Genomic DNA, 16,022 nt, shown 5'->3' with positions numbered 1-16,022 from the left:
ATTATACGGGGGCTGCGCTGTCATTCATGAACTTCAGAAAGATTACTGGATGGAGGCACAGTGGGGGCACTATTACTACGTGGGGGCACTATTACTATATGGAGGCACAGTGGGCACTATTACTAGATGGAGGTGCAGTGGGGGCACTATTACTACGTGGGGGCACTATTACTATATGGAGGCACAGTGGGCACTATTACTAGATGGAGGTGCAGTGGGGGCACTATTACTATGTGGGGGCACTATTACTATATGGAGGCACAGTGGGCACTATTACTAGATGGAGGTGCAGTGGGGGCACTATTACTATGTGGGGGCACTAATACTAGAGGGGGCACTATTACTAGATGGAGGCACAGTGGGGGCACTATTACTATGGGGGCACTATTACTAGATGGAGGCACAGTGGGGGGCACTATTACTATGTGGGGGCACTATTACTAGATGGAGGCACAGTGGGGGCACTATTACTAGATGAAGGTACAGTGGGGGCACTATTGCTAGATGGAGGCACAGTGGGGGCACTGTCACTGCATGGGATATCCTCACTGTGTTGGTCGGGGCATTATTACTATATGGAGGCGCAGTGGGGGCACTATTACTATGTGGGGGCACTATTACTAGATGGGGGCACTATTACTAGATGGAGGCACAGTGGGGGCACTGTTACTATCTGGAGGTACAGAGGGGGCACTGTTACTATATGGAGGCACAGTGGGGGCACTTAGTAGACAGAGGCATAGTGGGGGCACTATTACTATATGGAGGCACAGTGGGAGCACTTAGTAGACAGAGGCATAGTGGGGGGCACTATTACTATATGGAGGCACAGTGGGGGCACTATTACTATATGGAGGCACAGTGGGGGCACTGTCACTGCATGGGATATCCTCACTGTGTTGGTCGGGGGCATTAATACTGGCTATGGAAGGTGATTACAATATGACATCACAATAAGTTATTTGAAGAGCCGATCGCACAGATTTAGTAACAAATCTTTATTGAAAACTTATAAAACACAGAATAAGAGCTGAGATCCGGGATCAGTGTAATTAGCATAATGCAGCCGGGCGTCGTATAGTGACCTCTCCGGGATACACGGATGGCGGAGGCAATGGTGCCCTTCTACATGTTATATGGTGTAAGTATAGCAGCATTATACGCCAAGGACAGGAGGGGGGAGCAAAGGACATGTGAACTCCAGAGAAGGGGCATAGGAAGCCTAGAATACCCTGGTGCGATGTAATATGGAGATAATTACATGCAGCAGACGGGCGGCGTTACAGAGGGAAGAGCAGAGTATTAATAAGATGGAGAACAGAGGAACCGACCCGTAATGCTGCCGCATATGGAGACCACCACACGGGTTCAGTCACTTCCCCGGGCAGCGTTCACACAGAGCCGGGAAGGAGGCGATGTCATAGTTTTCAGGCTGGTGCCTCCGATATGTAGACAGGGCATCCGCCATCAGCTGTGTGACAGGGGCCCCAGCACGGCCGTCTCCCAGGAAGATACTGACGCCCGCACCCAGCACTGCAGTTGAGAGAGGAAGGCCGAGGATGGCGGCAGCAGGGAATAGTGCCGGAGATGAGCGTTGGGAAACATGGAGCCAAGGGTAAGAATAGTCTGATCTGACCGTTAAGGGAATAAGTCAGCGGGATTTGCTATGTAATCTGAGAGCAGCAGGATGTTGGGCAGAGACCCTGATTCCAGTGATGTCATTTACGGAGCTGCTTGCTGCAGTTTTGATAGAATCCCTGATTTGCTGTAGAGTTCTCTGAATGCTGAGCTGTGTATAACCCCCCATACACACTCCCCTACCCCTGATTGCCTGCCTGCTGTGTATAACCCCACCCACCACCCTGATTGGCTGCTTTCTGCCCATGCACAGTGTACACAGTTCCTTGTCCTTCCTCCATCCGGATCCCGCCAGGACCCGATCGCAGAAACAACAAGACAATGAAAGTGGACAATGTAGAGGAAGTGAAAGTCATAAGTAGTTTTCAATAGCTATTTGTTATTAAATCTGTGTGATCGCATCGTCCTCCTCCAGCTTATCGTGGTCCGTTGTCAGTTGCATTCAGTAATTAATGATTATACCAATCCTATGTCTCGCAGCCGATCCTCCATGTCATCATGGATTTGAGAGCTAAAGTGGGATCTTGTGCAGCATAATTACTGGATCCAGCTCATGTAATCTTACACAGAACAGCAGAGGATCTGCAAAGAAGAACAATAATTCCAGGAGGATTACGGGCACAAGTCACCCGAGCTTTGGTTTATAGTAAGAAATCTGCAATAATTGGAAGCGTTTATCCACAATCATCGAGGTAAATTCTAAGAAAATAATGAAATTGACCTTTACAAAATCCAGAAGAAACTGGGGAATGAGATGGAAGCTCGGCAGCTGGAAGACATTCATAGAGATCTAGAGAAGGAGATAAAAGAAGTGAAAGCTAAAAGTTGTCAGAAATGTCTCCGGTAACGTTCCTCTCTGTATGGACAGAGCGCCAATGTCTACAGAGCTTCTTCTCCGTCTTCCATTGTTTCCTTGACTGATTCAAACGACTCTCAGCATCTCGTGGACCAAGAGGAGAGAACTACGGCGAGGAATTACCAACTCTGATCAGGGCAAAGAAAACCTCCGGAGATGTCAAGACACGAGAAGGAAGGTAGTCTCATCCGAAAGCGTTCTCTTCCCCGACCAATAATGGTGAAAGCTGCCCAGCTGTCTGCAAGAAAGGGTTATGTCCACGTCACCATAGAACTAATGAGGACGACTCTTCCCCACGGACACTGAGAAGGAAGCTCTGAAGACTCTGGAATCGGAACTCCATGATGGAGGAGAGGAAGGAGCGGGAAGATCCCAATTCATTTACATCACAAAGATGAGACGTTTCCCTCTGCGTCCAGCAGATGAGACTTGTGCACAGTTGGTAATTGAAGTTGACAAGTGTGCGATCCAGGAGCGGCCGGCTGTATCACCGCTACGGTGAGGACGTGGTGTACAAACCTGAGATAAAGGGGACACAGTCCAGGAATACGGAGAACAGGCCTTTACAGGGTAAAGAGTAAAAATGTGAGAAGACCTTCAGCCACCACCTCTCCAAAAAGAGGGAGCTAATTCTAGCTGACGAGTTTGACAGAAGTTTTATACCGGAGATTTCCGAAGTCTTACTTACAACCAACCAGTGCGCCGTCATATTGTCATTCCAAAGATTTATACAAATATTGAGGATCCCGACTGCAGCCAGTAATGGCAGGATCCACCATGTTATACACCACTGCTTACACCGCTGTTGTCATAGATTCCACCTCCGTCTTACAGAGACTTGATAATCTGGCGGAGGAGGATACAGCCGTCCTGGCTGATAATTATATAAATCCTGCCGATGGCAGCGGGGTCTTGGTTTGTGCAATGCGCGACCTTGATCATGAATAAAAAGCAATTTAGAATGAATTCTCCATCATCATTTGTTGCTTTTCACATCTGCTATTTCCAGTTGCAGGGCACTGCCGTGGGGGACTACTTGTGCCCCTTCTTATGCCAACCTGTTTTTTTTTTTGTATGGCAATAGCACATTTTCTTGATGCAACCAGATCGGGGGTTTCTTCAGGCACAGAACTGGATGCGGTACATTGACGACATGCTTTTCTTCTCACACTTTGCAGGCATTTCTACTGGAGTTAAATAATGACCGTGACATCAGACTCACTCACAAAGCTGGCAGAGACCTTGACGTTCTGGACAAACATATTGGGGTCACTGATGAGGTTAGGCTGGATGCTACGTGCTGCCTCTGCCCATCCGCCCTACGCTGTACGGGGAATCCGGCTGACACAATTTGTGAGAATAAGCAGATCTCCATTTCTGACCATTTGGAAAGACAATCGCAGGATCTTGTGTTCCAGTTCCAACAGAGAAAGTATACAGCCGCCAAATAAGCAGTAGATACCACCGCGCCAAGTGATCAGAAGCAAATGTCTATGTCTGAATATGGGTAATAAAGCACTAAGAATCTCACCAGGTGGAAACACAAAGCTCAATGGTCAGATGATGTGGCTGTCCGATCGGTCTGTAACTCTGCAGGTCCCTACAGTGCATCGCCGTTACATCCCCCCAGGCAGTGTCTTCTCCAGACCACGGCACCAGTCTAAGGATCTTTCCATGGGGAGCTGCGAGTCCTGCAGGGACGTGGATTAGTTTGTGTGAACTCAGATGCAGAACATATAACATCAGACGCCATCTTCACTGCCGTTCAGCAGAAATCACATATTTTACTGAATGTCCCTGCAAGAAGATCTACAGGTCAGCGAGCGAGACAGAAGAAGCTTCAGGATCCTCTGAACACCGGCACCAATCATAAAAACTGTCATCGATGCAACTGCAGACACGGAAACGTTACTGACGGAATGATGCGGGAATTACGGACGTGCGGCGCGGCCGCCATCGCCCGGGGACGTCGTGCTCTTCTGTCGGGTGACATGCTGGTGCTGACAGGTTGTCACTGGCATCGTATTTATTGTTTCATTTATCTGCTGCTTAGAAGGTTTCTTGTTTGTTTCTTTCAGTCTGGATATCCGGGATCTTGATGTCATTGTATCTCCCTGATATCGGCGTCCGAGGTGTCGTTTGTCTCTGGATCACTCCATTATGGATCAATATATATTTAGCCTCACTACTGTCTGGGCTCTTAGTGTTGTCTTTATGTTTTTATTTTTAGGTTTTCTTCATTTATTTCTTTTTCTTCCTTTTCTCGATTCTTGACACTAATCCCTGCAGTTTTTTATACTGGAGCTGTATACTGGATCTCTGCTAATCTACAGTGGTAATGTATACTGGATCCCTACTGATCTACAGTGGTTATGTATACTGGATCTCTGCTAATCTACAGTGGTAATGTATACTGGATCTCTGCTAATCTACAGTGGTAATGTATACTGGATCTCTGCTAATCTACAGTGGTAATGTATACTGGATCTCTGCTAATCTACAGTGGTAATGTATACTGGATCCCTATTGATCTACAGTGGTAATGTATACTGGACCCTGCTGATCTAGTGGTAATATATGCTAGATCCCTACTGATCTATAGTGGTAATATATACTGGATCCCTACTGATCTATAGTGGTAATGTATACTGGACCCCTGCTGATCTACAGTGGTAATGTATACTGGATCCCTGCTGATCAATAGTGGTAATGTATACTGCATCCCTGCTAATCTACAGTGGTAATGTATGCTGGATCCCTGCTGATCTACAGTGGTAATGTATACTGGATCCCTGCTGATCTACAGTGGTAATGTATACTGGATCCCTACTGATCAATAGTGGTTATATATACTGGATCCCTACTGATCAATAGAGGTAATGTATACTGGATCTCTGCTAATCTACAGTGGTAATGTATACTGGATCTCTGCTAATCTACAGTGGTAATGTATACTGGATCTCTGCTAATCTACAGTGGTAATGTATACTGGATCTCTGCTAATCTACAGTGGTAATGTATACTGGATCTCTGCTAATCTACAGTGGTAATGTATACTGGATCTCTGCTAATCTACAGTGGTAATGTATACTGGATCTCTGCTAATCTACAGTGGTAATGTATACTGGATCTCTGCTAATCTACAGTGGTAATGTATACTGGATCCCTATTGATCTACAGTGGTAATGTATACTGGACCCTGCTGATCTAGTGGTAATATATGCTAGATCCCTACTGATCTATAGTGGTAATGTATACTGGACCCCTGCTGATCTACAGTGGTAATGTATGCTGGATCCCTGCTGATCTACAGTGGTAATGTATACTGGATCCCTGCTGATCTACAGTGGTAATGTATACTGGATCCCTACTGATCAATAGTGGTTATATATACTGGATCCCTACTGATCAATAGTGGTAATGTATACTGGATCTCTGCTAATCTACAGTGGTAATGTATACTGGATCTCTGCTAATCTACAGTGGTAATGTATACTGGATCCCTACTGATCTACAGTGGTAATGTATACTGGATCCCTACTGATCTATAGTGGTAATGTATACTGGATCCCTACTGATCTACAGTGGTAATGTATACTGGATCCCTACTGATCTACAGTGGTAATGTATACTGGATCCCTACTGATCTACAGTGGTAATGTATACTGGATCCCTACTGATCTACAGTGGTAATGTATACTGGATCCCTACTGATCTACAGTGGTAATGTTTACTGGATCCCTACTGATCTATAGTGGTAATGTATACTAGATTCGTGCTGATCTATACTGGAACTGTATACTGGATCCACACTGATCTATACTGGAACTGTATACTGGATCCACACTGATCTATACTGGAACTGTACACTGGATCCACACTGATCTATACTGGAACTGTACACTGGATCCACACTGATCTATAGTGGTAATGTACAGTGATGAAAAAGAGTATTTAGTCAGCTGACAATTGTGCAAGTTCTCCCACTTATAAAGATGAGAGCGGCCTGTAATTAACATCATAGGTAGATCACAACTATGAGAGTCACAATGAGAAAACAAATCCAGAAAATCACCTTGTCTGATTTGGTAAGATTTATTTTGCAAATTATGGTGGAAAATAAGTATACTGGATCCCTATTGATCTATAGTGGTAATGTATACTGGATCCCTGCTATTCCATACTGGGGTTGTGTACTGGATCTGTGCTGATCTATAGTGATAATGTATACTGGATCCCTGCTATTCTATACTGAGACTGAAACACTGGACCCCTATTGATCTATAGTGGTATGTATTCTGGAAACATACTGATCTATTGTGGGAATGTACACTGGATCTCTGCTATTCCATACTGGGGCTGTATACTGGATCCGTGCTGCTCTATAGTGGGAATGTATATGGGATCTATACTACATCCTATCGATCTGTACTGAGACTGCGCACTTCATCCTGCTGATCTATACTGGGACTGTATACTGGATCCTGCTGAGCTATACTGTGTCTGTATACTGGATCCTTGTAATTCTATAATGCGACTGCACTGGATCCCTGCTGCTGATCTATAATGGATCCTTTTAATTATACCAGACTGTACACTGGATCCTCTTGATCTATACTAGGACCGTACACTGGATCCCTGCTGATCTATACTGGTTCTGTATAACTGGATCTCTGCTGCTGATCTATACTGGGACTGTACACTGGATCCCTGCTGATCTATACTGGGACTGTACACTGGATCCCTGCTGATCTATACTGGCACCGTACACTGGATCCCCGCTGATCTATTCTGGGACCGTACACTGGATCCCTGCTGATCTATTCTGGGACCGTACACTGGATCCCTGCTGATCTATACTGGGACTGTACACTGATCCCTGCTGATTTATACTGGGACCGTACACTGGATCCCTGCTGATTTATACTGGGACTGTACACTGGATCTCTGCTGCTGATCTATACTGGTTCTGTATAACTGGATCTCTGCTGCTGATCTATACTGGTTCTGTATAACTGGATCTCTGCTGCTGATCTATACTGGGACAGTACACTGGATCCCTGCTGATCTATACTGGGACCGTACACTGGGTCCCTGCTGATCTATACTGGGACCGTACACTGGATCCCTGCTGATCTATACTGGGACCGTACACTGGATCCCTGCTGATCTATACTGGGACCGTACACTGGATCCCTGCTGATCTATACTGGGACCGTACACTGGATCCCTGCTGATCTATACTGGGACCGTACACTGGATCCCTGCTGATCTATACTGGGACCGTACACTGGATCCCTGCCTCACACTGAGCTTCTGATCTTACAGACATTCTTTCCTCCACAATCCTCCTGCATTGAGCTATAAAACTACAGCTCCCAGCATGCTCTCCGGCTCAGGCGCCTGTGATTGGTCGGCTGACAGCCCGTATGGACCGTGCATGAGAGGAGGAAGCGGCCGCGGCTGACAGCGATGCAGAGGGGTGAGTGTCCGCGCTGCTCTGACACACTGCACCGGAACATCAGCGCTCCCGGCCCCGCGGCTCCTCTGCGGGGTCACAGCGCCGGGTCCCGTCTGTCCGTGGTGACATGAAGTTTGCCGTCCGTCATCAGTCACAGTGCAGAACACGACGCCCCGAGGTGACGAGAAGCCGCCGCAGCCCTCCGTGTGACCGTGCCCCTTGTCTGCGCGTCTCCCACCATCAGCCGCTCGTGTCGTCTGGGGTCTCCAGCTCCGGCGCCCCCCAGGCCGCTCCCGCCGGTGCTTTCTGCACTGGTTGGTTTCACACTTGCGTTTTGATCTGCAGCGTTTTTAAAAAAAACACGTGGTGAAAAAACGCATGTAAAGCTACGTTCACATTTGCGTTGTGCGCCGCAGCGTCGGCGACGCAACGCACAACGCAAACAAAAACGCATGCACAACGCTGCGTTTTGTGACGCATGCGTCTTTTTGGGCGCACGCGTCAGGGCGCAGAGGACGCAGCAAGTTGCATTTTTTTTGCGTCCAAAATCATGCAAAAAAAGGACACATGCGTCACAAAACAATGCGTTTTGCATGTGTTGTGCGTTGTGTCGCCGACGCAACACACAACAACGCAAATGTGAACGTAGCCTAATAAATGTCCGGAAAAACCTGCGGATTCAGGGGCTTCACTGAGGAGAAGGTGAAAGCCACAACAAAAAGGGGAAACAGACAAAAATGGAGAATCTGAGGATTTTTAAAAAGATAACAAAAGCCTCAGTCTGCTCAGACCCTGCACCAAAACCCCGGAGCGGGGGGACGAGGGCGGGATACAAAACCCCGGACCGGGGGGACGAGGGCGGAATACAAAACCCCGGAGCGGGGGGATGAGGGCGGGATACAAAACCCCGGACCAGGGGACGAGGGCGGGATACAAAACCCCGGAGCGGGGGGATGAGGGCGGGATACAAAACCCCGGAGCGGGGGGATGAGGGCGGGATACAAAACCCCGGAGCGGGGGGCGAGGGCGGGATACAAAACCCCGGACCAGGGGAGGAGAGCGGAATACAAAACCCCGGAGCGGGGGGCGAGGGTGGGATACAAAACCCCGGAGCGGGGGGGACGAGGGCGGGATACAAAACCCCGGGCCAGGGGAGGAGGGCGGAATACAAAACCCCGAAGCGGGGGGACGAGGGCGGGATACAAAACCCCGGAGCGGGGGAACGAGGGCGGGATACAAAACCCCGGAGCGGGGGGACGAGGGCGGGATACAAAACCCCGGAATGGGGGGACGAGGGAGGGATACAAAACCCCGGAGCGGGGGGACGAGGGCGGGATACAAAACCCCGGAGCGGGGGGCGAGGGTGGAATACAAAACCCCGGAGCAGGGGGACGAGGGCAGGATACAAAACCCTGGAGCGGGGGGACGAGGGCGGGATACAAAACCCCGGAGCGGGGGGATGGAGGCGGCTTCTATCCCCCCCCGCTCCGGGGTTTTGTATCCTGTCCCCTACATCCACTGTACAACATCCTGGTGGTCCCACATCCCACTGTACAACATGCACTTGTCAGAAATCTCCTTAATCTTTTGTGATCTATGTTTTTTGAACAGTTATAGAGATCACAGAAGCAGCCGGACTTTCCCAGGACACGGAGACAATGGAGAGCAAAGAGAACGGCTCCACCGACACCAAAAGGTAAATTCTGCCCAGTTCTGGCCATTGTGCGCCGCATCATTCGGTGAGATTCATAAAAACTAATGCAGTTTCGGTGAGCGCCATCACCGGCAGATCCTGCCCCGTCACCGGCAGATCCTGCCCCATCACCGGCAGATCCTGCCCCATCACCGGCAGATCCTGCCCCGTCACCAGCAGATCCTGTCCCATCACCGGCAGATCCTGTCCCGTCACCGGCAGATCCTGCCCCGTCACCGGCAGATCCTGCGCCGTCACCGGCAGATCCTGCGCCTTCACCGGCAGATCCTGCGCCATCACCGGCAGATCCTGCTCTGTCACCGGCAGATCCTGCGCCGTCACCGGCAGATCCTTCGCCGTCCAGCGACTGCTAACATGTAGAAACGTGGCGCTCAGACGGGACAGGAGGTGGCTGAGCGCGCCTGACAAAACCATCATGATTTAAGTGACAACAGTAGTGTGAATTTTCGACGTGACCGTGTGCCCGTCCTGGTAAGGGACATTAGTGTCAGCAGATTCCTGACATGTCGCCTCCTGCTCCAGCGCTGCCTTCATCAGAGCTTATTCTCATCCTCATTAATAGTTATTGTCGGATAGTGATTGTAAATACAAGCAATTGTGCAATTTGCAGCTTATTGCATTTTTAGCTATTCTTGACATATAAACCCTTTTTTTTTTTTTTTTTTTTTTTACAGCTTGTTGCCTTGGAGACCGACCACCACTGATAGACAGCTGCACAGAAGCAGTGGTCAGTCTCCAAGGCAACAAGCTGTAAAAAAAAAACAAAAAACCAAACAAACAGAAAATTGTAAAAAATCTTTGTATGTGTCTCCAACAATATCCATCTATGAAGATGAAAAAACCCATCAAATACTTGTGTACAAGACGTGCATCTTAATGAATCGGGGCCGGAGCTTGTATTGAGCGCACGCACCGCCCTGTGCACCCCCTTTGATATATCAGTAGTTTTTGCACATGATGGGTGCCCCTTACCCCAGCTACCGCGGCAGCCTGATCACACACATGATTAGGTTTTGGGGTCCATTGTCGTGTTATTGGTGGTCTCGTGTTTTGCAGCTCCATAGAGAACGGGAGACCCCCTGATCCGGCGCTCTGGGCCATCGATGATGTCGTCAATTACTTTAAAGCAGCCGGATTTGAAGAACAAGCAGCAGCGTTCAGAGATCAGGTAGGGGATAATAGCGGGAAACCCCGATGTGACAGATCCTCTCCTGGGCCGTGTTCACACTGTCAGTATTTCTAAGCCTCCGGAGCTGACAGCAGCGCAGCAGTGTCTTCTCAGATGCCGCCTTGCTGTATTTGGCCTGCAGGTGGCGCTCTCATCCAGCGTGTGACTGTGAGCAGTGACCGTGCAGGTGCGGCCCCCCCTGGCTCCGATCACGCGGGGTCTCCGATCACCTTCTCGTTTCCTTCCGTTTATTGATCGTTTTTCTCGTTTTTCCATCAGGAAATCGATGGGAAATCTCTGCTGCTCATGACCAGAAACGACGTCTTAACGGGACTTTCTCTAAAACTGGGTCCAGCGCTGAAAATCTACGAATATCACGTGAAGCCGCTGCAGACACAGCAGCTCAAGAGCGGCCCCCCATAAGACGTGGGCTGTCATGTGGCTGCAGAGAGACCCCCAACATGGACCACCCACGAGGATGCGGGGAGCGGCGCCGCTGATCTCAGCTCCTTGGGAAGAGTTATGTCTGTGATCCTACAAGGATGGGGGGATGCTGCACAGAAAAGCCCCTTATCTGTACAGAGTCGCCCCTGGACAGGCACCGGACTTACAGGCGGACATCGGACAGGATTAACATGATCAATAAGGATCCTTCTGGATTTATAAAGGATCCCGAGGACAAATGTAAATTACATCCTGGCACCCGAATGGTTGAAATAAGGTGAATTATCAGAAATGTGGGAAATGAAATGGAAGTAAATATGTATATGGGGCCAGGAAATGGGGCCACCGATATACGGGGCTACCGTCACTGCTATACAGGGCCACCGTCAGTACTATACGGGGCCACCGTCACCGCTATACGGGGCTACCATCACGGCTATGCGGGGCCACCGTCACTGCTATACGGGGCTACCGTCAGTACTATACGGGGCCACCATCACGGCTATACAGGGCCACCATCACTGCTATACGGTGCTACCGTCACCGCTATACGGGGCCACCGTCACCGCTATACGGGGCCACCGTCACCGCTATACGGGGCCACCGTCAGTACTATACGGGGCCACCATCACGGCTATACGGGGCTACCGTCACCGCTATACGGGGCCACCATCACTGCTATACGGGGCCACCGTCACTGCTATATGGGGCTACCGTCACTGCTATACGGGGCTACCGTCACGGCTATACGGGGCCACCGTCACTGCTATACGGGGCCACCGTCACGGCTATACGGGGCCACCGTCACGGCTATACGGGGCCACCGTCACGGCTATACGGGGCCACCGTCACGGCTATACGGGGCCACCGTCACGGCTATACGGGGCCACCGTCACGGCTATACGGGGCCACCGTCACGGCTATACGGGGCCACCGTCACTGCTATACGGGGCCACCGTCACTGCTATACGGGGCCACCGTCACCGCCATACGGGGCCACCGTCACCGCTATACGGGGCTACCGTCACCGCTATATGGGGCTACCGTCACCGCTATACGGGGCTACCGTCACGGCTATACGGGGCCACCATCACGGCTATACGGGGCTACCATCACTGCTATACGGGGCCACCGTCAGTGCTATACGGGGCTACTGTCAGCGCTATATGGGGCCACCGTCATGGCTAGATGGGGCTACCGTCACAGCTATACAGGGCCACCACCGCTATACGGGGATACTGTCACCCCCATAATTATTACAGGTGCCTCTTGCTCTTGGTTTCACTGGACACACAATTAGATCCGGACTGATCCCGGGTACCAGGTCCAGACTGAGTTCGGGGCCACGCTTTATTGCTCCTAGGGTCCCTGTAAATCCTCATATGGTAAGTTATATAGAAATAGTCTGTGATTCACATTGCTGTCTGCAGGGGGCAGTGTTATAGTGACAATCACTTGTTGGTCCCTGCAGTTGTCATTTTCCTGCCCTCATTGTTCTCTGGGCCAGAATATATGAACTGCAGTGTAAAGCAGGGCGGCCTCTACGTGGATGACTGTCAGAGATTGCAGATCTCACACTGGACCTGAAGCTGCTGATACATTTTATATAAAGTGTGTGACAATCACTGGAAACTTCCGTGGAGATTCTGCCATAGCATTCACTTCCTGCGGTGACGTGCGCTCTCCCTGCGGTGACTTGCGCTCTCCCTGCGGTGACGTGCGCTCTCCCTGCGGTGACGTGCGCTCTCCCTGTGGTGACGTGCGCTCTCCCTGCGGTGACTTGCGCTCTCCCTGCGGTGACGTGCGCTCTCCCTGCGGTGACGTGCGCTCTCCCTGTGGTGACGTGCGCTTTCCCTGCGGTGACTTGCGCTCTCCCTGCGGTGACGTGCGCTCTCCCTGCGGTGACGTGCGCTCTCCCTGTGGTGACGTGCGCTCTCCCTGTGGTGACGTGCGCTTTCCCTGTGGTGACGTGCGCTCTCCCTGCGGTGACGTGCGCTCTCCCTGCGGTGACGTGCGCTCTCCCTGTGGTGACGTGCGCTCTCCCTGCGGTGACGTGCGCTCTCCCTGTGGTGACGTGCGCTTTCCCTGTGGTGACTTGCGCTCTCCCTGCGGTGACGTGCGCTCTCCCTGTGGTGACGTGCGCTCTCCCTGCGGTGACTTGCGCTCTCCCTGCGGTGACGTGCGCTCTCCCTGCGGTGACGTGTGCTCTCTCCCTGCGGTGACGTGCGCTCTCCCTGTGGTGACGTGCGCTCTCCCTGTGGTGACGTGCACTCTTCCCGTGGTGACATGCGCTCTTCCTGTGGTGACGTGCGCTCTTCCCGTGGTGACGTGCGCTCTTCCCGTGGTGATGTGCTCTCTCCCTGTGGTGACGTGCGCTATTCCTGCGGTTACGTGTGCTCTCCCCGTGGTGACGTGTGCTCTCCCTGTGGTGACGTGTGCTCTCCCTGTGGTGACGTGCGCTCTTCCCGTGGTGACGTGCGCTCTCCCCAGTTTGTGTGCTTGGATTTATCCAGCTCAGCCAGCACCCTGACCAGTAGCCGAGTGCGCATCCTTACTATTGTCTTCTCCTCCAGAGTACTGTGGTGGCGGCCTTACACCACTCCATCCGGCACTCAGCATTGTGCTTGGTGATGTACGGCTGTATGCAGCTGCTCGGCCATGAAGATCCCGGCGGGGTGCAGTGTTTATACCAGAGAAGGTCTGGACTCTACAACGGGCGAAGGAGAAACCTGAGTTCACTGATGGCACGATCCTTTTCTCCATATGGTTTATAAGAAAATAGTAGAATAGCAACTCCATAATGTGAGATGGAAACGCTGCATGACGTTAGGATCTTCTGTGACAGGGAGAGCACTTTAGATATTAGCTGCTCTTTACAGGGATGTTCAGCAGGAAAGATAATCAAATGCATATAAAATAATAAACCTGTATAGAAGAAACGATGATGCCTGAATGAAGGGGTCTGTCCGGGGTCCTGGCTTCTCCTCGGCTCGTGTTTGGCTCTGGAGAGCGTCCTGTGCCTGCATTAATCGGAGCGGTGGGTGCAGGGGGCGATCGGGCGACCACTCATCTCATTGGCTAAACCAGACCCCTTCTGTCTGTGATCGTCCTCGCCGCTCGGGCAGCCCCCTTCACACACCGCGCTGATGAAATGCTGACACCAGACCCTCCGAGGACCGAGCGGACTCTCCCCAGAGATCCTGCAGTGTGCCAGCTGAGCCTGTAGGGGGCGACAATCTCCAGGATTTGGGAATGTTCCGTGGCTTCTTGGTGTTTTGTATCGGATGTGACTATTCGTGGTCCGGCCTCCCACACACAGGCCACGGCCGGAGCACGGTCACATTCAGGGACATTTGTCCTGAGCGTCACCCTTTAATTTTAGGGGGTGTACCAGACGCCTTCCTACAGAGATGTGAGGCGTCCTCTGATCCACATCTTGTAGTTCCCCTTTAAGTCAGCCATAACCCCGGCGTTCCCAGGCCGCGCTCGCAGCACAAGATTTCCGGATCTACTTCCTCTCCTGGAGTCTCAGTCCTCATAGATTTCTATGGGGTCGATGGTGGAGAAAAACGTCCTATAATTTATATCTAGAATGCTGGAGCCTTAAAGGGATCACTGAGATGAGCAGCCGGAGCTGCACTCGCTCTGCTGCTGGCGGGGGATGACTGCGTCATGCATGGTGGGAGTTGTAGTCTTGTTCCCTTGGCTTAGTCCGTCTATGTAATAGTCACCGGCTGGCTGTAATCCCCCGCCTCCTATTTCCTGGGGTCCTCTGGAGTCAGACACGTTCCTCGGTCTCAGTAACGGGTCACGTTTCCTTTAGTATCGGGGCTGTACGTGGATGGAGGGATGGCGGACTGTGCGAGGCTTGTCGCCTCCTGATCTGAGCGCACTTTTCCCCGGATCCGTCCATGGCGTTCGCTCCGTCGTTTCTCTTCTGCTTGCACTGATTTTTCATCCGTTTTGTGATGTAAATTAAATCAGAATTTTGGATTTCACTTTAATTTCTTCTTTATTTATTTATTTTTTTGCTGCCATTAATATTCATGAGGCCGGCATGCATCTCATCCTCCGTGCATCTCATCCTCCGTTCATCTCATCCTCCGTGCATCTCATCCTCTCTGCATCTCATCCTCCGTGCATCTCATCCTCTGTTCATCTCATCCTCCGTTCATCTCATCCTTCGTGCATCTCATCCTCTCTGCATCTCATCCTCCGTGCATCTCATCCTCCGTTCATCTCATCCTCTGTTCATCTCATCCTCCGTTCATCTCATCCTCTCTGCATCTCATCCTCCGTGCATCTCATCCTCCGTGCATCTCATCCTCTCTGCATCTCATCCTCTCTGCATCTCATCCTCCGTGCATCTCATCCTCCGTTCATCTCATCCTCTGTTCATCTCATCCTCCGTTCATCTCATCCTCTCTGCATCTCATCCTCCGTGCATCTCATCCTCCGTGCATCTCATCCTCCGTTCATCTCATCCTCTGTTCATCTCATCCTCCGTTCATCTCATCCTCCGTGCATCTCATCCTTCGTGCATCTCATCCTCTCTGCATCTCATCCTCCGTGCATCTCATCCTCTGTTCATCTCATCCTCCGTTCATCTCATCCTCCGTGCATCTCATCCTTCGTGCATCTCATCCTCTCTGCATCTCATCCTCCGTGCATCTCATCCTCCGTTCATCTCATCCTCTGTGCATCTCATCCTCTCTGCATCTCATCCTCTGTGCATCTCATC

At 50.9% G+C, this 16,022-nt stretch overlaps 1 protein-coding gene across 4 annotated transcripts; it reads left to right on the top strand.

The window, feature by feature from the left end:
• The first annotated feature begins 1,014 nt into the window (after nucleotides 1-1,014).
• Nucleotides 1,015-14,220, top strand: SAMD13 (sterile alpha motif domain containing 13). 4 transcript variants are annotated; one of them, XR_013218635.1, is made up of 5 exons: nucleotides 7,901-7,976; nucleotides 9,567-9,651; nucleotides 10,726-10,837; nucleotides 11,117-11,558; nucleotides 13,855-14,220. XR_013218635.1 is itself a non-coding variant. In XM_077278128.1 (4 exons), exons 2-4 carry the CDS (start codon nucleotides 9,614-9,616, stop codon nucleotides 11,258-11,260), a joined length of 294 nt encoding a protein of 97 aa, XP_077134243.1. In that variant the 5' UTR covers nucleotides 1,015-1,141; nucleotides 9,567-9,613; the 3' UTR covers nucleotides 11,261-14,220. The 4 variants fall into 4 exon arrangements, 3 of the variants coding, with proteins under 3 accessions (XP_077134243.1, XP_077134241.1, XP_077134242.1); XM_077278128.1 differs by lacking the exon at nucleotides 7,901-7,976 and adding an exon at nucleotides 1,015-1,141 and having other exon boundaries at nucleotides 11,117-14,220; XM_077278126.1 differs by having other exon boundaries at nucleotides 11,117-14,220.
• Nucleotides 14,221-16,022: the final 1,802 nt, after the last annotated feature.

This window comes from Ranitomeya variabilis, chromosome 8 (assembly GCF_051348905.1).
Source record: "Ranitomeya variabilis isolate aRanVar5 chromosome 8, aRanVar5.hap1, whole genome shotgun sequence".
Lineage (NCBI taxonomy): Eukaryota > Metazoa > Chordata > Amphibia > Anura > Dendrobatidae > Ranitomeya > Ranitomeya variabilis.
Note: the sequence above shows the minus strand (reverse complement) of the source record. Positions and strands in the feature narration are given on the sequence as shown.